This window comes from Atta colombica, unplaced genomic scaffold (genome assembly GCF_001594045.1).
Source record: "Atta colombica isolate Treedump-2 unplaced genomic scaffold, Acol1.0 scaffold5, whole genome shotgun sequence".
Lineage (NCBI taxonomy): Eukaryota > Metazoa > Arthropoda > Insecta > Hymenoptera > Formicidae > Atta > Atta colombica.
In genome coordinates this window covers 473,472-490,231 of record NW_017259539.1, presented here as the reverse complement: position 1 = coordinate 490,231, position 16,760 = coordinate 473,472, and the positions used below count along the sequence as shown (strand labels likewise).

Sequence of the window (16,760 nt, the reverse complement as noted above, 5' to 3'; positions counted from 1 at the left end):
TGAAATAAATATTTTTTCAAATTTCAAAAAAATATATTCAACAATTTAATAACGCAAAGATTAATTATCAAAATTAAATGAAAGCTTTTTAATTAAGAATATAAATTAATAAATATATAAATAATTAATATAAATATTACACATAAAGAAATAATTTAAAAAATAATCTTAAATATACTACTTTTGTCATGTTTTAGATGCCATACAGGTACTATCAGGTTGAAGCACAGGCTTGAATAAAATCCTAGCATGTGCAGATATTCCAAGTTGTTCAAATGACTTATACAAATGACATAAAAATGATTGATCAGCAATTGAATTAGAAGCAACTGACAATTATAAATGAGCTGCTTTAAAAAAAGAAAGCTAGAAATCAAAAATATTAAGAACTTGTGTGAACAATTATAAGATATGTGAACAATTGAACAAATTTAATATATTATAATTATGTAAACTACAAAATAAAAAATAATTGTAAAAAATGATTTATGCTATTTTGATGATTTTTTTATTTTGTAGAATATAAATAAAGTCTTATTTTCTCTCATTCATGTGTTTATAAACTTTTTAGGCCATAGGATATTGTTAAAGATATTTACCCATATCTAGGCATCATTAACTCTATACAAATAGAAAATAGTAAATTTGATAAGAATTTAGGAGAAATTATAAATATTATTTCATATGATACAGGCTGATCCAAGGGAGGAAATGGTCACAGCTCTGACAATTTGAATGATTATAACACTATAATTGATTTTTTGGTTTTTTATTGGGAAAAATTCTGAATTACTAGAAACAGAAAATGTTTAAAGTGTGAATTAGGTCATTAAAAAGAATACCATAAATTTTCGCGGTAACACTAAGGCGATGGAGGCAAATACTGGAGTTCAGCTAATAAATCACAGTAATATTCTTCAAGAGGTCTAGATCAGGTTGTTTATAGGTTGTCTACAGAATGTCATCGGGGATGAAGATAGTTCGATAATTGCAGTGGTTCGAAAAGACAAATCAAATGTTAATTTTTATAAATTGACTGATAAAAATCATTTGAGTAAAAATTTTTCTAATGAACTTTATAAAATGTGTGATAAGTACAAATAATTGAAAAGAAAAGGCGTTATTACAAATTAAAAAAAAATATTTTTCTTATGCAATCTCACAAAATAAAGGCCAAAGTGATAGGCAATACAAATAAAAAGAAAAGAATACCAAATTATGTATTTGATAATCACAAGAATTGCGGACGGATGCAAATTGAAAGAGAAAAGCGATTAATTTGTCTGATCAAACTTTATACCAAGAATCAATACAATTTTTTGGTAAATATGCAGCATATGCACATTTTCTATATTGACATCTATCAAGAGAACGAGAGCTTCAATAATATTGTAGCTAATAAAACGCACAAAAATAAATACTTCAGCAGAAGCGTTGCGTATGATTTTAGGGTAGCGAATAGCGTCTGCGTAAAAAATGATGGAGAAAGCAGTATTTTAAATGTTTAAGAAAAATTGCGACCACGAGGATCTCATACAGCGAAATATGCATTAAATCAGAACAATAAGCGATCTAAAAGGGCAGTAAGAGATAAGTAAAGAACAAAAGATTATGGAGAATCCAATTAAAAAACAATAAAGAAAATTTAAGAAAAGTTATGGAAAAAGCTGAAGGCTTTATATGAACTACATAAAGTAATTGTTGTGAATTAATGAAGCAATGAATAATATTAATATAAATAAAAATGGAGAAATGTTAAACATTGCAAACAATATTATTTACTTCGATTTGGAAACGACTTTTTAATTATGCTAATATTTTGCAGCAAATTGCAGCTATATGCAACAATAAAATTTTTAATGTTTATGTAATCTTCAAAACAAATTTTCACCGGTACAAGTATAGTTACGGAACTGTGTCAGTAAACAATAATTTATCATCGAGACAAAGAAGTAGAAACTTTACTATTGTTGATACATTAGAGTCGTTTAAACAATTTTTAGATTCACTTTCTAAAACTAAAAAATATGCTAAATGATTTCGGTATCGCAGGTTTCTCTGACACATTAATAATGTTAAAAAAAATGTTACCGGAGAGAAAAGGCCTCAATCAATTCAAATTATTTAGAAACATTAACCAAAGACTTTTTGGAAGATTCGGATTCATTTCATAACGCAGTATACGACGTAACAGTTTTATAAATATTAACTTATACACACATTGAATTATATATGAAAATAATGTATTTGATCACAGTAAGACTTTTTATAATTTTGTTGTTACGTCGAATTACAGCAAAAACAGAAAATTAATTACATTGACAGAAGGACAATGTTATTGTTGTTTAAAGGTCCAGCTATATCTAATCGATGATCGTAACGCTCGTCGCAATCGCAATCGTAAGCTCGTCGCAAGAGTTGACTCAATTTTAACTTTTACGATTACGATGTTTGTCTGGCGATACGATGATCAATAACAATGAGGTTAGGTGAGATCCACGAGCATCGCGAGATCAATAAGCATGAACCTTCGCCTTCGATAATGTCTTTTCCGAATTCATTATTGTTCGTTATACTTCATGATAAAAAACGATACTCACAACATTCGGCCCTAACATTCTGTTTCGCTATTAGCTTACGATTTTATGTAGACAGGCAATGTTACGATAGCTCTCTTCCTTACGACTATGATTGCATCATTACGATAGGTGTAGCTAAGGCATAATAGTTAACATACTGATATTATTAATTAATTGTAAAAATTCCATGTCATTCAATCAAATTTTCTGAAAGAGTACGGGCTTTCTGTTGTCGCGCGCCGCATATTGAGCATATCCTACACGAGTCGTCAATACCTCCCACCTTTGCTACTATCGCCGGTCGAAAAAATAACGGAATTATTTACTTTGCTAAATAATTTCTTAAAAACAAATATCAAAAGCTATATTCAGGCAAATTTTATATTATTCCTCGTGATATCAAGTTTTATGACTCATTATTTCAAAAAAATTGTAAAGAAAAACTTTTTTGCAGTGAATAAAAAGACCACTTTCGAATAAGCTTTAGATCCTATGTTAAACGCTTCAACTTTGAAGTGGAATATCTCGATTTTTAATCCCGCACCGGATAAGCTACTGAGCTTCAAAGCATTCAGAACACTAAAACAAACTTTTTCTATAAGTTTCAGAAAAATCTAAAGAAAATGGATTTTTCGGAGAATGTCCTTAAAGTATATATTATTATAGAGATATTAGTATTATAAATACATATAAAGAGAAATTTTCCTATAGTTGCATTAAATTGATTAAATCCTTCAATTGTTACAAATAAAAAATGTACAGAGATATTTATTGTATATGTATACATATATTATTTTTTATCAATTCAATCACTTCTCGCCAGGATAAATATCTTCAGCATTCAATTCCAGAATTTCTTCAGGATAAAACAAGATTGGTTAAAACTTACAGACAATATTAACCAATAGTGAATGAATGATTATAATGCCGCGAAAGATCCGTCAAAACTACCGGTACTAAAATTTCAACACGATGGCGGAATTACGATATTGGCGTCAATCATCTCAGATCGTATAAGAATTCAAGATTCAGGATGGGCAGGGATTTATCGAAACACGTGCGCCGCGTCGCGCGCGCAGAGGACATCTGCGCGTGCTATTTAAGCTGCATTGCAGTTAGCTCATTCTCTCTTTCTTGTCAATATGTACGACGATATGGAATACATATAATGGTCTTCCGCCACCCTCAAATATTCTCGCTTACTCTCGCAATCCTCTCTTCGTTTCTCTTTCTCCTTGTGATCACAGTCTGTACTGCATGCAGCTAGTATATCCTAGCGAGATACACCCTATATCTGCGCTAGCGTTGGCGGGGATGCATTGAGAATACCGAACGGATGATTCGCGGCCGTGTGAGACCACACGTGAACTTATTCGTTAAATAACTATGCTATGCAACGAACAAGATATAATCGAGGGACACATTAAGCCGTGCGGAGCCTATTATGCCTCGATGCACTATGTCCATGTTATGTGCTTTATCTTTTTTCGTTTTTTTAATCCCAATTTATTGAATTTGTTTTCTCTCTGTCTCTCTCTCTCTCTCTCTCTCTTCCTTTTTCTTTTTTTCTCATAACGGTCAATAATTATTAAAGATTGCTCACTATTCTTACTTGCAGTCGCGTTTCTCGTTGATGGGAGTGCGAAATAGATTATATCGACAAACGATATAAGTTCATCAATTGTGACTTATATAATTACGATGATCATGTCCTTTATTGTAAAGGATAGTCCTTTATTTTAGATAGCTGTCCCTTAGATTTATTTATTTTTTCAAAACTCAATTTTGTCTTTTATTTTCCAATACTGTGCTTTATTTTGACATTACGGAAAAATTTTTTCTATCTAGTCTTTCAATGTATATAACTTTCAATATATGTAATATTATATTAATGAGCAAATTTTTATGGAAAATATTTTACAGTTTCATATATATAAATACAATATTTTTGTTAATTATTAGGTGTACAACTTTGCTTCCACCGTTTTTTTTCCGAAATTCGAGGCTTTATTGTAAAAAACTGGTTATACATTTATGATTCAAAGTATTGTCCACTATTTATTTAGCTGACCACTATTTTCTCCCATCTTTCGGGTAGCGTACGAATCCCGCGTCGAAAAAACTGGTCATCTTTTGAGGCTATCCACGAATCGATCCAATTTTTTATTTCTTCATAAGACCGGAAGTGCTGGTCAACCAGGCCGTGTGCCATTGATCGAAACAAGTTATAGTCAGAGGGAGCAACGTCTGGAGAATACGGCGGGTGAGGTAGGACTTACCATTTCAATGTTTCCAGTATGTCTTGACCACTTTCGCAACATGGGGTCGATTGTCATGCTGCAAAATCACTTTATCGTGTCTCTCGTTGTATTGCGGCCGTTTGTTTTTCAATGCTCGGCTCAAACGCATCAATTGTGTTCGATACCGATCGCCTGTGATTGTTTCAGTCGGTTTTAATAGTTCATAATATACTACGCCAACTGGTACCACCAAATACAGAGCATGACCTTGGAGCCGTAAATATTCGGTTTGGCCGTCGATGTGGAAGCATGGCCGGGAACTTCCCATGATTTTCTGCGCTTGGGATTATCGTAATGAACCCATTTTTCGTCCCCAGTCACAATGCGATGCAGAAATCCCTTCCATCCTTGCCTTTCAAGCAGCTGTTCACAAGCAAACAAACGCCATTCAACATCTCTCGGCTTCAGTTCGTACGGCACCCAATTTCCTTGCTTCTGATCATTCCCATGGCTTTGAAGCGTTTTGAAATGGCTGTTGAGTCATTCCCAATGATCGTGCCAATTCTTCTTGATTTTGACACGAGTACTTGCTTACAAGTAATGCCTCCAATTCTGCATCTTCGAAAACCTTCTCTCTTCCACCGCTATGCTGGTCTTCGACATCAAAATCACCGTTCTTGAAGCGTTGAAACCACGACACGTTCTTTCACTAATAGCAGCCTCACCATAAGTATTTGAGAGCATTCGATGAGCCTCAGCCGCAAATTTCTTCATATTGAAGCAAAAAATTAAAACCTTCCGCAAATGACGAGAATTTGGCTCGTAAATTGACATTTTCAATCGAGAATAACTTTATGATGCAGACACAAATCGACTAATGTTTCTATGGGGATTATGTTGACAGATGCCTAAGTTTATTGTATGACGTCTATGATCTATTTATTTCGACCACCACTTACCGCTAAAGCCATCTATAGGAAAACGGCGGAAGCAAAGTTGTACACCTAATATATTTCTTAATTTTTTAAATTGAATTTATTCAAACTAGAGTTGTTTTCATTTTTTTATTACTTCGAATTTTTTGTTATTTCAGATCAGGGGTTTGTTTCAATTCAATAAAATAAATTTCAAAACTATCAGAAAGTTGCATATTATTTTAATTTGATTATATTATGCAATAAAATTTTATGATGCGCAAATTCTTGACAGTCACAAACTGATTTGAAAACATGTAGAAACAAAGCCCTAAAATTTTCAGATTTGTCCTTTATTTTCTTAAAAAAAATGTGGTCATCATACGTATAAGTATTACGATAGCATCATGATTGCAACGATCATCCTTCATGATTCTATTCCGCAGCGTAAATGTGCATCGCGTTTATTATTATCACCGTTGTTTTTTTCATTTTTTCACATATGTACATACGTGCACGTACCCAACAACGTCGAGATGTGTTTTTGTTTACGTTCGGTGACGCTATAATTGAATTGTCGCTTTGATTATCCTGAGTAGAGTTGCCATATCAAAACTAGCACTTACAAGCCAAAAATCCGGACATTTGCTTGAAATCCTGGACACATATAAAAATGCGTGTCGGTTAGTAAAATTGATAAACAACAAAACAGTAAACGAATAATTATTTCACATCTACCAGGTGTACAAGTATGAAATGACGATTTGAGAAACAGATGGCGCACCAATGCAGTGTGAAGTACAAAGATTTAACATTATATGCCATTTTATTGTACCATCAACAAGTGTCAAACGCGCAAAGTGATTTGATTTGATTGAAAAGTGTTTGCATAGTATTGTGTTGCTGTGTTTAATATGACGAAATTTGTACCAAATAAGGAGCATTCGCGGACAGCATTAATTTTTTGTTTTTATTTGAAGAAAACTGCTGCGGAATCATACCGATTATTTGGAGAAGCTTATGGTGAACATGCTCCATCGCAAAAAACGTGTGAACAATGGTTTTAGCGTTTCAAAATTGGAGATTTCGATGTTGCAGACAAGGAACACGGAAAACCGCCCAAAAAGTACGAAGACATGGAATTGCAAGTATTGCTGGATGAAGATGATTCACAAACACAAAAACAACTCGCAGAGCAATTGAGCGTTAGTCAACAAGCTGTTTCCAATCGCCTACGAGAGATGGGAAAGATTCAGAAAGTCGGGTGCCACATAAATTGAACGAGAGACAGATGGAGAGGCGCAAAAACACATGTGAAATTTTGCTCGAACGATACAGAAGAAAGTCATTCTTGCATCGTATCGTTACTGAGGATGAAAAGTGGATTTTTTTTGAGAATCCCAAGCGCAAAAAATCATGGGTAGACCCAGGCGCACCATCCACATCGATCGCAAGACCGAATCGCTTTGGCAGGAAGACGATGTTCTGTGTTTGGTGGGACCAGAAGGGTTTATTATGAGCTATTGAAACTTGGCGAAACAGTTAATACCAAACGCTATCAACAATTGATCAATTTGAACCGTTCATTACTTAAAAAACGACCAGAATAAGAGTTAAAGAAAAGAGGCAACACAAAGTCATTTTTTTCCATGACAATGCTCCATCACATATGGCAAAACCAGTTCGGAACGTTGGAAGCACTCAGCTGGGAAGTTCTACCCCATGCACCAGACTTGGCTCCTTCCGATTACCACTTGTTTGCGATGGGTCACGCACTTGCTGAGCAGTGCTTTGGTTCGTACGAAGATGTGAAAAAATGGCTCGATGAATGGTTCGCGATGAATGGTTGGCAAAAGGGGAAGATTTTTACTGGCGTGGTATCCACAAATTTCCCGAAAGATAGGAAAAATGTGTAACTAGCAATGGAGCATACTTTGAATAAATCTCTTTTTATTCTTCCGAATTTAATGTGTTTTTTTTTTTTTTTTTTTTTTTTTGGAAAAAAATCGTCATTTCATACTTGTACACCTGGTAATTGTTCAATAGCAATACTATTTTAATGTAAGAAATTGACTAATTATATATTCGATTATATAGTCGATTATTCTCCTCATATTCAACTATGATTGATCAGTTTTTTATAGTTTAAGGATTACTACATCTACTGTAAATTAGGACTAATGCAGAATATTGTAGAAAAGGAATTTAAAATAAAAAATTTAGAAGATTTCCCTAAAACTCCGGACGCTCATAATTATCCTGGATATCTTTGAAAAACCCTTTCAGATATTTTTTTTCTCTAGGTGTCTAGAGAAAAAAAGGACAGATATTAATTCTGAGAAAAATAAAAGTCTTTGAGAAAAATAAAAGTTTTGATCTATAAATAGTTTGTGATTAATACATTCGATACTGACAATGAGAGTTCAATGCTCTAAGAAATTATTGCTTAATTTTATTACATGATATAATCACTTTTAATTTTTACAATATTACAAATGGTTGATGTCTCTAATGCATCGTATTAATTAGAACAAGGAAATCATTAAAGTTATGAATCGCGAGTAATCAAATTCTTTTTGGTGAATTGATAACTGTTAATAATTTCAAATGATCTATATAGGTAGATATATTTTATTTACTTTTAAAATGGAGAAGAAAGGAGGTTACGATGTTAACAATTCAAGTTAATTTTATTTCAATCTTCGATTAAGATGCAGTTTGCATATTATGAGAATTCATAATTTTTACTAATTATATGAAAGCTTAACTTGATACAATTATATGAAAGCTTAACTGGATACAATTATATAATTGGATAATGAAGTATTCTTCGCATGTTGCAGAAAATGGTTGCGGAAAAGTATAACAAACTTGAACCCGAGCTGAAAAAAGAATTACGCACGATTGCCCAGCAAATCGTGACACCTGGTAGGGGTATCCTGGCTGCTGACGAGTCGACTACAACGATTGGCAAACGTCTTCAGGATATCAACGTCGAAAATACTGAGGAAAATCGCAGGGCTTACAGACAACTACTTTTCACTACAGCGAAAGTATGTTTAGATTAATAAAGAACTTGCACAAAAATTAACTTGCATAAACATTTAATTTATATAGTGTAAAATATTAATTATTTTTATTAAAACTTTAGTATTTGCAATATTTTTCTGTCATATTTTTCGTTCATAATTTTTTCTGTCATAATTGCAGTATAGAAAATATATGCGTATAATATATTTGACATTGTTTCGTTTCAGGACGTTATCGGACAGCACATTTCTGGAGTGATCCTCTTTCATGAGACTCTCTATCAAAAGGCCGACGACAATACGCCGTTCGTCGAGTTACTGAAGCAACGAAACATCATCCCCGGTATTAAAGTCGACAAGGGCGTTGTTCCGCTCTTCGGCACGAATAACGAATGCACGACTCAGGGTCTCGACGACCTCCAGACACGTTGTATCCAGTACAAAAAGGATGGATGTCACTTCGCTAAGTGGCGATGCGTATTGAAGATCACGAAAGATACCCCGAGCAAACTCGCCATCATGGAGAACGCTAATGTGTTGGCTCGTTATGCTTCAATCTGTCAAAGTGCCAGGATCGTACCCATCGTAGAACCTGAAATTCTTCCTGACGGTGATCATGATCTCGCCCGTTGTCAACAAGTCACAGAAGAGGTTCTTGCAGCGGTTTACAAGGTATCTCAAGCTTCCGTTAGAAAAAAAAGATTGTGAATTTTGCTCTTTACCCGAATTTATTATTAGATAATTAATATACGCTCCAATATACATTTATTTAGGCACTCTCAGATCATCACGTATACCTCGAAGGAACGCTGTTAAAGCCTAACATGGTGACGCCAGGTCAGAGCTATCCAACAAGAGCGACTCCTCAGGAAATCGGTGCTGCTACGGTGACAGCACTGTTACGTACCGTGCCACCAGCGGTACCTGGCATCACTTTCCTCAGCGGTGGTCAATCTGAAGAGGAAGCATCAATCAATCTTGATGCCATTAATAAATACCCGGCAAAGAAACCTTGGGCATTAACTTTCAGTTATGGACGTGCTCTCCAGGCTTCCGTACTTCGTGCTTGGCAAGGCAAGATCGACAAGGTCGCTGCCGGACAAGAGGAGTTGCTTAAGAGAGCTAAGGTAAGTGAAAATGTACTACGAAATTAATAGATATTTAATTTATTCTTACTGTATGTGTAAACTTGAATTTGCTTCATTTCTATTTTCATTTTATTCGTTTTTTATTTATCTTTTGCATTTATACATAATCATTTGCTAGTTGTCTGCCTTTAATCTCTGTTTTATTTTTCTAAATGATTTGCTATTTTAACATTTGTGTTTAGAATTATTTTTATATTTTTATCTTATTTTTTGTGTATATTCACTAGTTTTTCTTTTAGAAAAATAGTTTTTTAATTCTGTAGTTGTCGTGTTAAATCGCATAGAGCACTCGGAGCTACGCAAAGCTGCTGTCATCACTATAAAGCTGCTATCATACTTACTTTTGCATGTCTATGTAATGTGCGCTTGTTTAGGCAAACGCTGCAGCCTGCCAAGGCAAATACATCGCTGGTAGCATTTCTAGCAAAGCCGCTGATATCTCTCTCTACGTCAAAGCTCACGCCTACTAAAAAAAACTATATTTTCCGCACAGGCTGTTTCTTGTGACAGTAAGTACATAGTAAATAATATGTACGTATGTGTGCGTGTGCGCGCGCGCGCGCGTGTGTGTGTGTGTGTGTGTGTGTGTGTGTGTGTTGTTTTTTTCGTAAATCGATTCTTATCTTTAAATAATCATCTTTTGTTTTTTTTATACTTATTCCCAAAAAAGTGGAACACTAAAAATTGGGGAAAAATTTACCAAACTTTGAACCATGATTATAACCAAAATAAAAATTGTTTAAAAATATGAAATAAAGTTTGAAGTATCCATTTAAGAATATTTGATGAGAATTGTACTGGATTATTATTTGTTCCATCTTTTATTTATATGTGCGTACATATTTTTCTAAATTTAATTCTTTCTTATTCACTCTCTTTTATTATTCGACAAAATATGTATTAAAAATACAACTTTAACAGAAGCTAATTTTATAAATTCACATAGAATATATTTTATGTGTAAAGTTTTAAGAATTTTTTCTAAATGTATGTACAATCAGCAACTAAAAGAGTACAATATGTTTTTTAATGGATTTCAAAATGCTATCACCGAGTGGTTCTTAAGCTGAAAACACAATAGGCTATAGAAACAGGAAACAGAATAACGAGCCATCCAATCCAAAAAGAGCTTTAGGATATAAGTTCGATATTATATCTCTGATTAGAAGGCTCGTTATTCTCTGTTTCCTATTGTCTATTGTGTTTCCAGCTTCACTTATGAATCCATAAGTACCCAGATAGTTAGGCGCTGCAAATTTATGCTATATACTTGGTGCTTTCCAGCAACACCCGTATAAAAATATACTATTATAGTCACTAATGCAAAAAGTAAATTCAACAAGTAGTATTATTAGATGTACAACTTTGCTTCTGCCGTTTTTTTTCCGAAATTCGAGGCTTATTGTAAAAAACTGGTTATACATTTATGATTCAAAGTATTGTCCATCGCTGGCCACTATTTTCTCCCTCATCTTTCGGGTAGCGTACGAATCCCGCGTCGAAAAAACTGGTCATCTTTTGAGGCTATCCACGAATCGATCCAATTTTTTACTTCTTCATAAGACCGGAAGTGCTGGTCAGCCAGGTCGTGTGCCATTGATCGAAACAAGTTATAGTCAGAGGGAGCAACGTCTAGATAATACGGCGAGTGGGGTAGGACTTCCCATTTCAATGTTTCCAAGTATGTCTTGACCACTTTCGCAACATGGAGTCGAGCATTGTCATGCTGCAAAATCACTTTATCGTGTCTCTCGATGTCTGTATTGCGTCTTTCAATGCTCGGCTCAAACGCATCAATTGCGTTCGATACCGATCGCCTGTGATTGTTTCAGTCGGTTTTAATAGTTCATAATACACTACGCCGAGCTGGTCCCACCAAATACAGAGCATGACCTTAAAGCCGTGAATATTCGGTTTGGCCGTCGACGTGGAAGCATGGCCGGGAACTCCCCATGATTTTCTGCGCTTGGGATTATCGTAATGAACCCATTTTTCGTCCCCAGTCACAATGCGATGCAGAAATCCCTTCCGTCTTTGCCTTTCAAGCAGCTGTTCACAAGCAAACAAACGGCGTTCAACATCTCTTGGCTTCAATTCGTACGGCACCCAATTTCCTTGCTTCTGATCATTCCCATGGCTTTGAAGCGTTTTGAAATGGCTTGTTGAGTCACTCCCAATGATCGTGCCAATTCTTCTTGATTTTGACACGAGTCTTGCTCAAGTAATGCCTCCAATTCTGCATCTTTGAAAATCTTCTCTCTTCCACCGCTATGCCGGTCTTCAACATCAAAATCACCATTCTTGAAGCGTTGAAACCACTCGCGACACGTTCTTTCACTAATAGCGGCCTCATCATAAGTATTTGAGAGCATTCGATGAGCCTCAGCCGCAGATTTCTTCATATTGAAGCAAAAAATTAAAACCTCCCGCAAATGACGAGAATTTGACTCGTAAACTGACATTTTTAATTGAGAATAACTTTATGATACAGACACAAATCGACTAATGTTTCTATGGGGTTATGTTGACAGATGCCCAAGTTTATTGTATAACGATAAATAGATCTATGATCTATTTATATATGTATATGATAAATAGATCTATGATCTATTTATATATATATATGATAAATAGATCTATGATCTATTTATTTCGACCACTTACCGCTAAAGTCATCTATAGGAAAACGGCGGAAGCAAAGTTGTACATCTAATATTAGTAGTAGTAGAGAAAATTTCATTAAAATTTCATCAAATTGAAGTTTAGTGTAAAAATAAGTATTACTAATTAACGTCATATTTCAGAGGCTACATGACAAAAAAAAATTTCCTTTATTATGAATTCGAGAACTAATTTTATAATGCTGCTGTGAGGTCACCCATTCGTATCTGTACCTCCACTTAGCACGCTTGACTTCTGTGATCATACGGAAACTGCTCCTTTGAAGAACTATCTATAATGTTAATGGACGTAGTTGTATCTGGTTACAGATATGTTGTGAAAGAGAACACGTAAAAGTAATTAGGTGTTAAGATTATAATGTTAAGACCCTGACTAGTCGCGGCGGCTATCATGTTGGAATCGTCAATGTCAGAAGCGAAGAATGACACGTTAATTTATGTTGCCATTTTTAAATAAAGACAATTTGGATGAAACAAAATGACAAGATCACTTGTAAAAATCGACGAAAACTGTCCTTTCCTTCCTTGATTGTAAAAGATACGTTAAGTGAGGGCAGAAACACACGGTCCGATAACTGTTGAAACAAGTAAAATACGCTTTTACATATAAAATTCCAAGATAATTTTAGTTTTCATAGATAATTACGACTTTGATAAGTCGAGACAAGTCACATTTTCACAATTAAGCAAATAATAACGAAATGGCACGTAACATAAATCGTCGTCATTTTTCCACGCCTATAAGTTCATTTATCATGGTGTGGCGCTGTAACACACAACAAATATGAGCCCATATCCATGTTACATCGCCACACCATGATAAATTCGTCGAGAGTGAACGAGACAGCGAGCTCCTTCTCATTACATTAGTCATCTTCGGTCACTTGTTTCAAGCCGAAAATGCTTTCTCGGCCGTTCGGCGGCCTTAGGCATCAATAAGGGGTGAGGGGGATTCTAAATAACATAAGTTTTAATAAATTGTAATAATAATGTACCCCTCTCCTTAATCCAGAATAGTATAAATCATGTTAAAACGCAACAGTTACGGGATGTTTAATTGTTTACGATTTTTCATACTCGTTATACAGGGTGTCTGGAAATAATCGCCAAATATTTCATGGGCAGATAGAGCGAACTAAACTGAGTCGAAAAGTCCTCTATCATTTTGTAAATGCCGTATACGCGCGCTTGTCCAGCCTACTACTGCGAAGTGTATATGCCTACTGATCGCTTGGCGCGCGAACCTTGGGAGTTGGGGATTGACTGGCAAGCGCCCCGCATCACGTACCGTCGCAAGCCTCCAGTTCGGACGGCGCGCTTGTCAGGCTATCCCCGCTCCTCAGGGGCATCAGTAGTATTCGGCTATCTTTAAGGATTAATATCTCGTTAATTATTGAGGAAACTTAATGGTAGAGGACTTTTCGATTCAGTTTAGTCCGCTCTACCTGCCCATGAAATATTCGACGATTATTTCCAGATACCCTATATAGTATATATAGTATGTATAATATATATAGTATAATATATATATATAATATACTCCTCTTTCATAAACTCGAGTAGCAAGAATTCAGTAGTATTTTACCGGAAAAAAATTATAAACAAGCATTTCTTTTCACGAAAGTTTCGAAAGGCCGTCAGAAACGAAATGCGTATATTTGAGACTCGAGACTTGTGAAGAAAATATGCGAAAAAAAATCGAATAGTTGCAAAAAGCATGTTTTTCGCTTATAAAACGAAAGATATTGATTGTATGAAAAAAAAAATCGGTATAAAAAATGTAGATATTCGAAAGAACAAAATGAGACATGGAACATTAAAATCGATCTAGTTCAGTAGAAAAAAAATAACCGAAGAAGTCCTTTTTTTCACTCGCTCTTTGTTCATTGAGATTTAAACGCAAAGCTTTAAAATTCTCGTAAAATGTAATCCTCGTAAAGACGAACAGATCTAGCCCTAAACAAGTCTGAAATGTTTATTAGTTTTTGCAAAAAGTCATTTGGTCACTAAAAACCTGTCTGCGAAAAACTTAATTTCTTAGAGTCGCACAGCAATTTACAGGAGTGATTTTTCTTCTTCAAGAATTGCACTATCACGTACACTTAATAAGAAAACATTTTTTGCAGTTAAACTATTATAAAATGACTTTAAAAAGTGGATATCTTTTTCCGTATAAAAAAATGAAAATAATTCCGTTAATATACATTGTATTAAATAGCCGTGTTAAGCATTCGAAATCTAACATTTTTCCAATTTACATTTTTCGAATTTAGAAAAAAAGATTACCCTCGAGATTATTAGGAGCCAAGATAACAATTTTTTTTCGAAAAATCACTGTGACTCTAGTTTTTAAGATTAAGAGTTTCGTCTGACACCAATTCATTTTTTAAGGAAGGATTGAATTTTTTTTAAGAAAATCTCGAATTGTAATCATGAAATGTTTATTAAAAAAAACTAAAACGAGGGCACTGTATTCTGTCCGTTCTTTTCACCTATTCAGAATGATTAAAAAAATGTCTAAAAATTCATCAACATACTTTCAACTTTCTAGAATAAATATTGGAACTTCATTTTGGAAAATATTAAAATGTAGTATAATTTATAATTACCGAAAGAATTACTCAAAGAAACTTGCACGAATAGGAATCGCTCAGATCACTAGTGATGCGTCTTGTAGGATAAGGGTTAATAAAGAACAGCAGCTTGATATCTGCTGTCATGATTAAGATTGCTGGCGTATTACTAGAATTTTGCTATGGGTAATAACCAATCGCTCAGTGAGCAAGTTGCATTCCGAAACTTATTGAAAAAAAGTGCAATTTTTTAGTTGCTGATTATACATCAGCTGATTATACAAACATAGTATAACTAGATTGAGCAGTCTCCGAAATTCGAGGAGGGGGGAATAAAACTCAGGGAGACAAAGATGAGGCAAAGGGTGGTAAGATGCGCACATTGTGGACCAGATATTTTCTCTCTCGTGCATGCGCAAAATGAGAGAGGACGCTCCTGGACTATAATAGAGTCCCATACTTGAGTCTGGCCACTCAGGCTAGTTAAGAATAAAATGGTGTCTATCACGTGATTCATGTGTCACATCGCCATAGGATGCATTCCGAATTACCCATAAAGCGCATGAGGTATCATTTTATCCTTCTTTATTCTTTGATGAACAACAAGGATAAATGATGCATCATGAGTTTTATGCGTAATTTGGAAAGCATTCGTAGACATGTGGTTGCATCGAAATATTACGGTTGGTACTCTATAACACTTTTATTTTATTAATTATAAGATACATTCTTGTATAAGTGCAACTATTGTATTTTGTTTTACAATATTTAACTGTAAGAACAATCTCGTCGAACTCTCATTAGACTTTCATCTTTAATTATTCATTTCGAAAGTTCATTAGAGAGTAAGAATGCTTCCCTACATTAATAATGTATAAAATTATAAATAATTAAAATAATGACAGATGAGCAATACATAAAAATTAAAATGCCATGCTGCTGTGTTTTTGGGATATAAATAATGATCGAAAGAGATTTTCAATGCGACCACTTCCAACTGATGATACAAGAAAATTATTATGGATTGAAAAAATTAATAGAATAGATTGAAATCTCTAAAAGAAATGATTTATATGTGAAATAAGATATATACATAGTATTAAATAATTATTCTTAATAACTAAAAATTGAATATTCTCTTATTATATTTTATTATATATATATACACACACACACACACACACACACACACACACGCACGCACGCACGCACGCACGCACGCACGCACGCACGCACACACACACACACACACACACAGAGGATATATCAAAGTTAGCGCAGGAACCGGCACGTACATATGTCTCGTGAAAAAATAAATCGATAACAAAATCTTAAGGCATCAATAATTTTCAAACGGTGAGCATTTGAAAATAACCAACCAACAGGGCATGAAATTCGCGCCGACAGAAGCGGCGCAACTAAGCAGTCGGCCGCGCGAACGCTTTGACGGACGTATCGCTCAACGGCACGGTACTGAATGAATATTGCAAAGTTTCGTGAAATTTCTATATTAACTACTACTGTATTCTTAAATTGAGTCCGATTTAATTAATGAGAAGTAATGTCAATTGCAAATTCGATAAATAAATAAATTTA

The 16,760-nt window shown here is 34.4% G+C and overlaps 1 protein-coding gene across 2 annotated transcripts in view; it reads left to right on the top strand.

The window, feature by feature from the left end:
- The window catches only part of LOC108691705 (fructose-bisphosphate aldolase-like), a 47,367-nt gene that overhangs the window by 18,675 nt on the left and 11,932 nt on the right, over positions 1 to 16,760 (top strand). Inside the window, exons 2-5 of one of the 2 annotated variants that reach the window (XM_018199568.1) lie at positions 8,577 to 8,786; positions 8,991 to 9,434; positions 9,536 to 9,889; positions 10,285 to 10,419. In XM_018199568.1, coding sequence (XP_018055057.1) covers positions 8,580 to 8,786; positions 8,991 to 9,434; positions 9,536 to 9,889; positions 10,285 to 10,380 — 1,101 coding nt within the window. In that variant the 5' untranslated portion in view covers positions 8,577 to 8,579 and the 3' untranslated portion in view covers positions 10,381 to 10,419. The remainder of the gene's footprint in view (positions 1 to 8,576; positions 8,787 to 8,990; positions 9,435 to 9,535; positions 9,890 to 10,284; positions 10,420 to 16,760) is intronic. The other variant, XM_018199569.1, reaches the window with a different exon arrangement.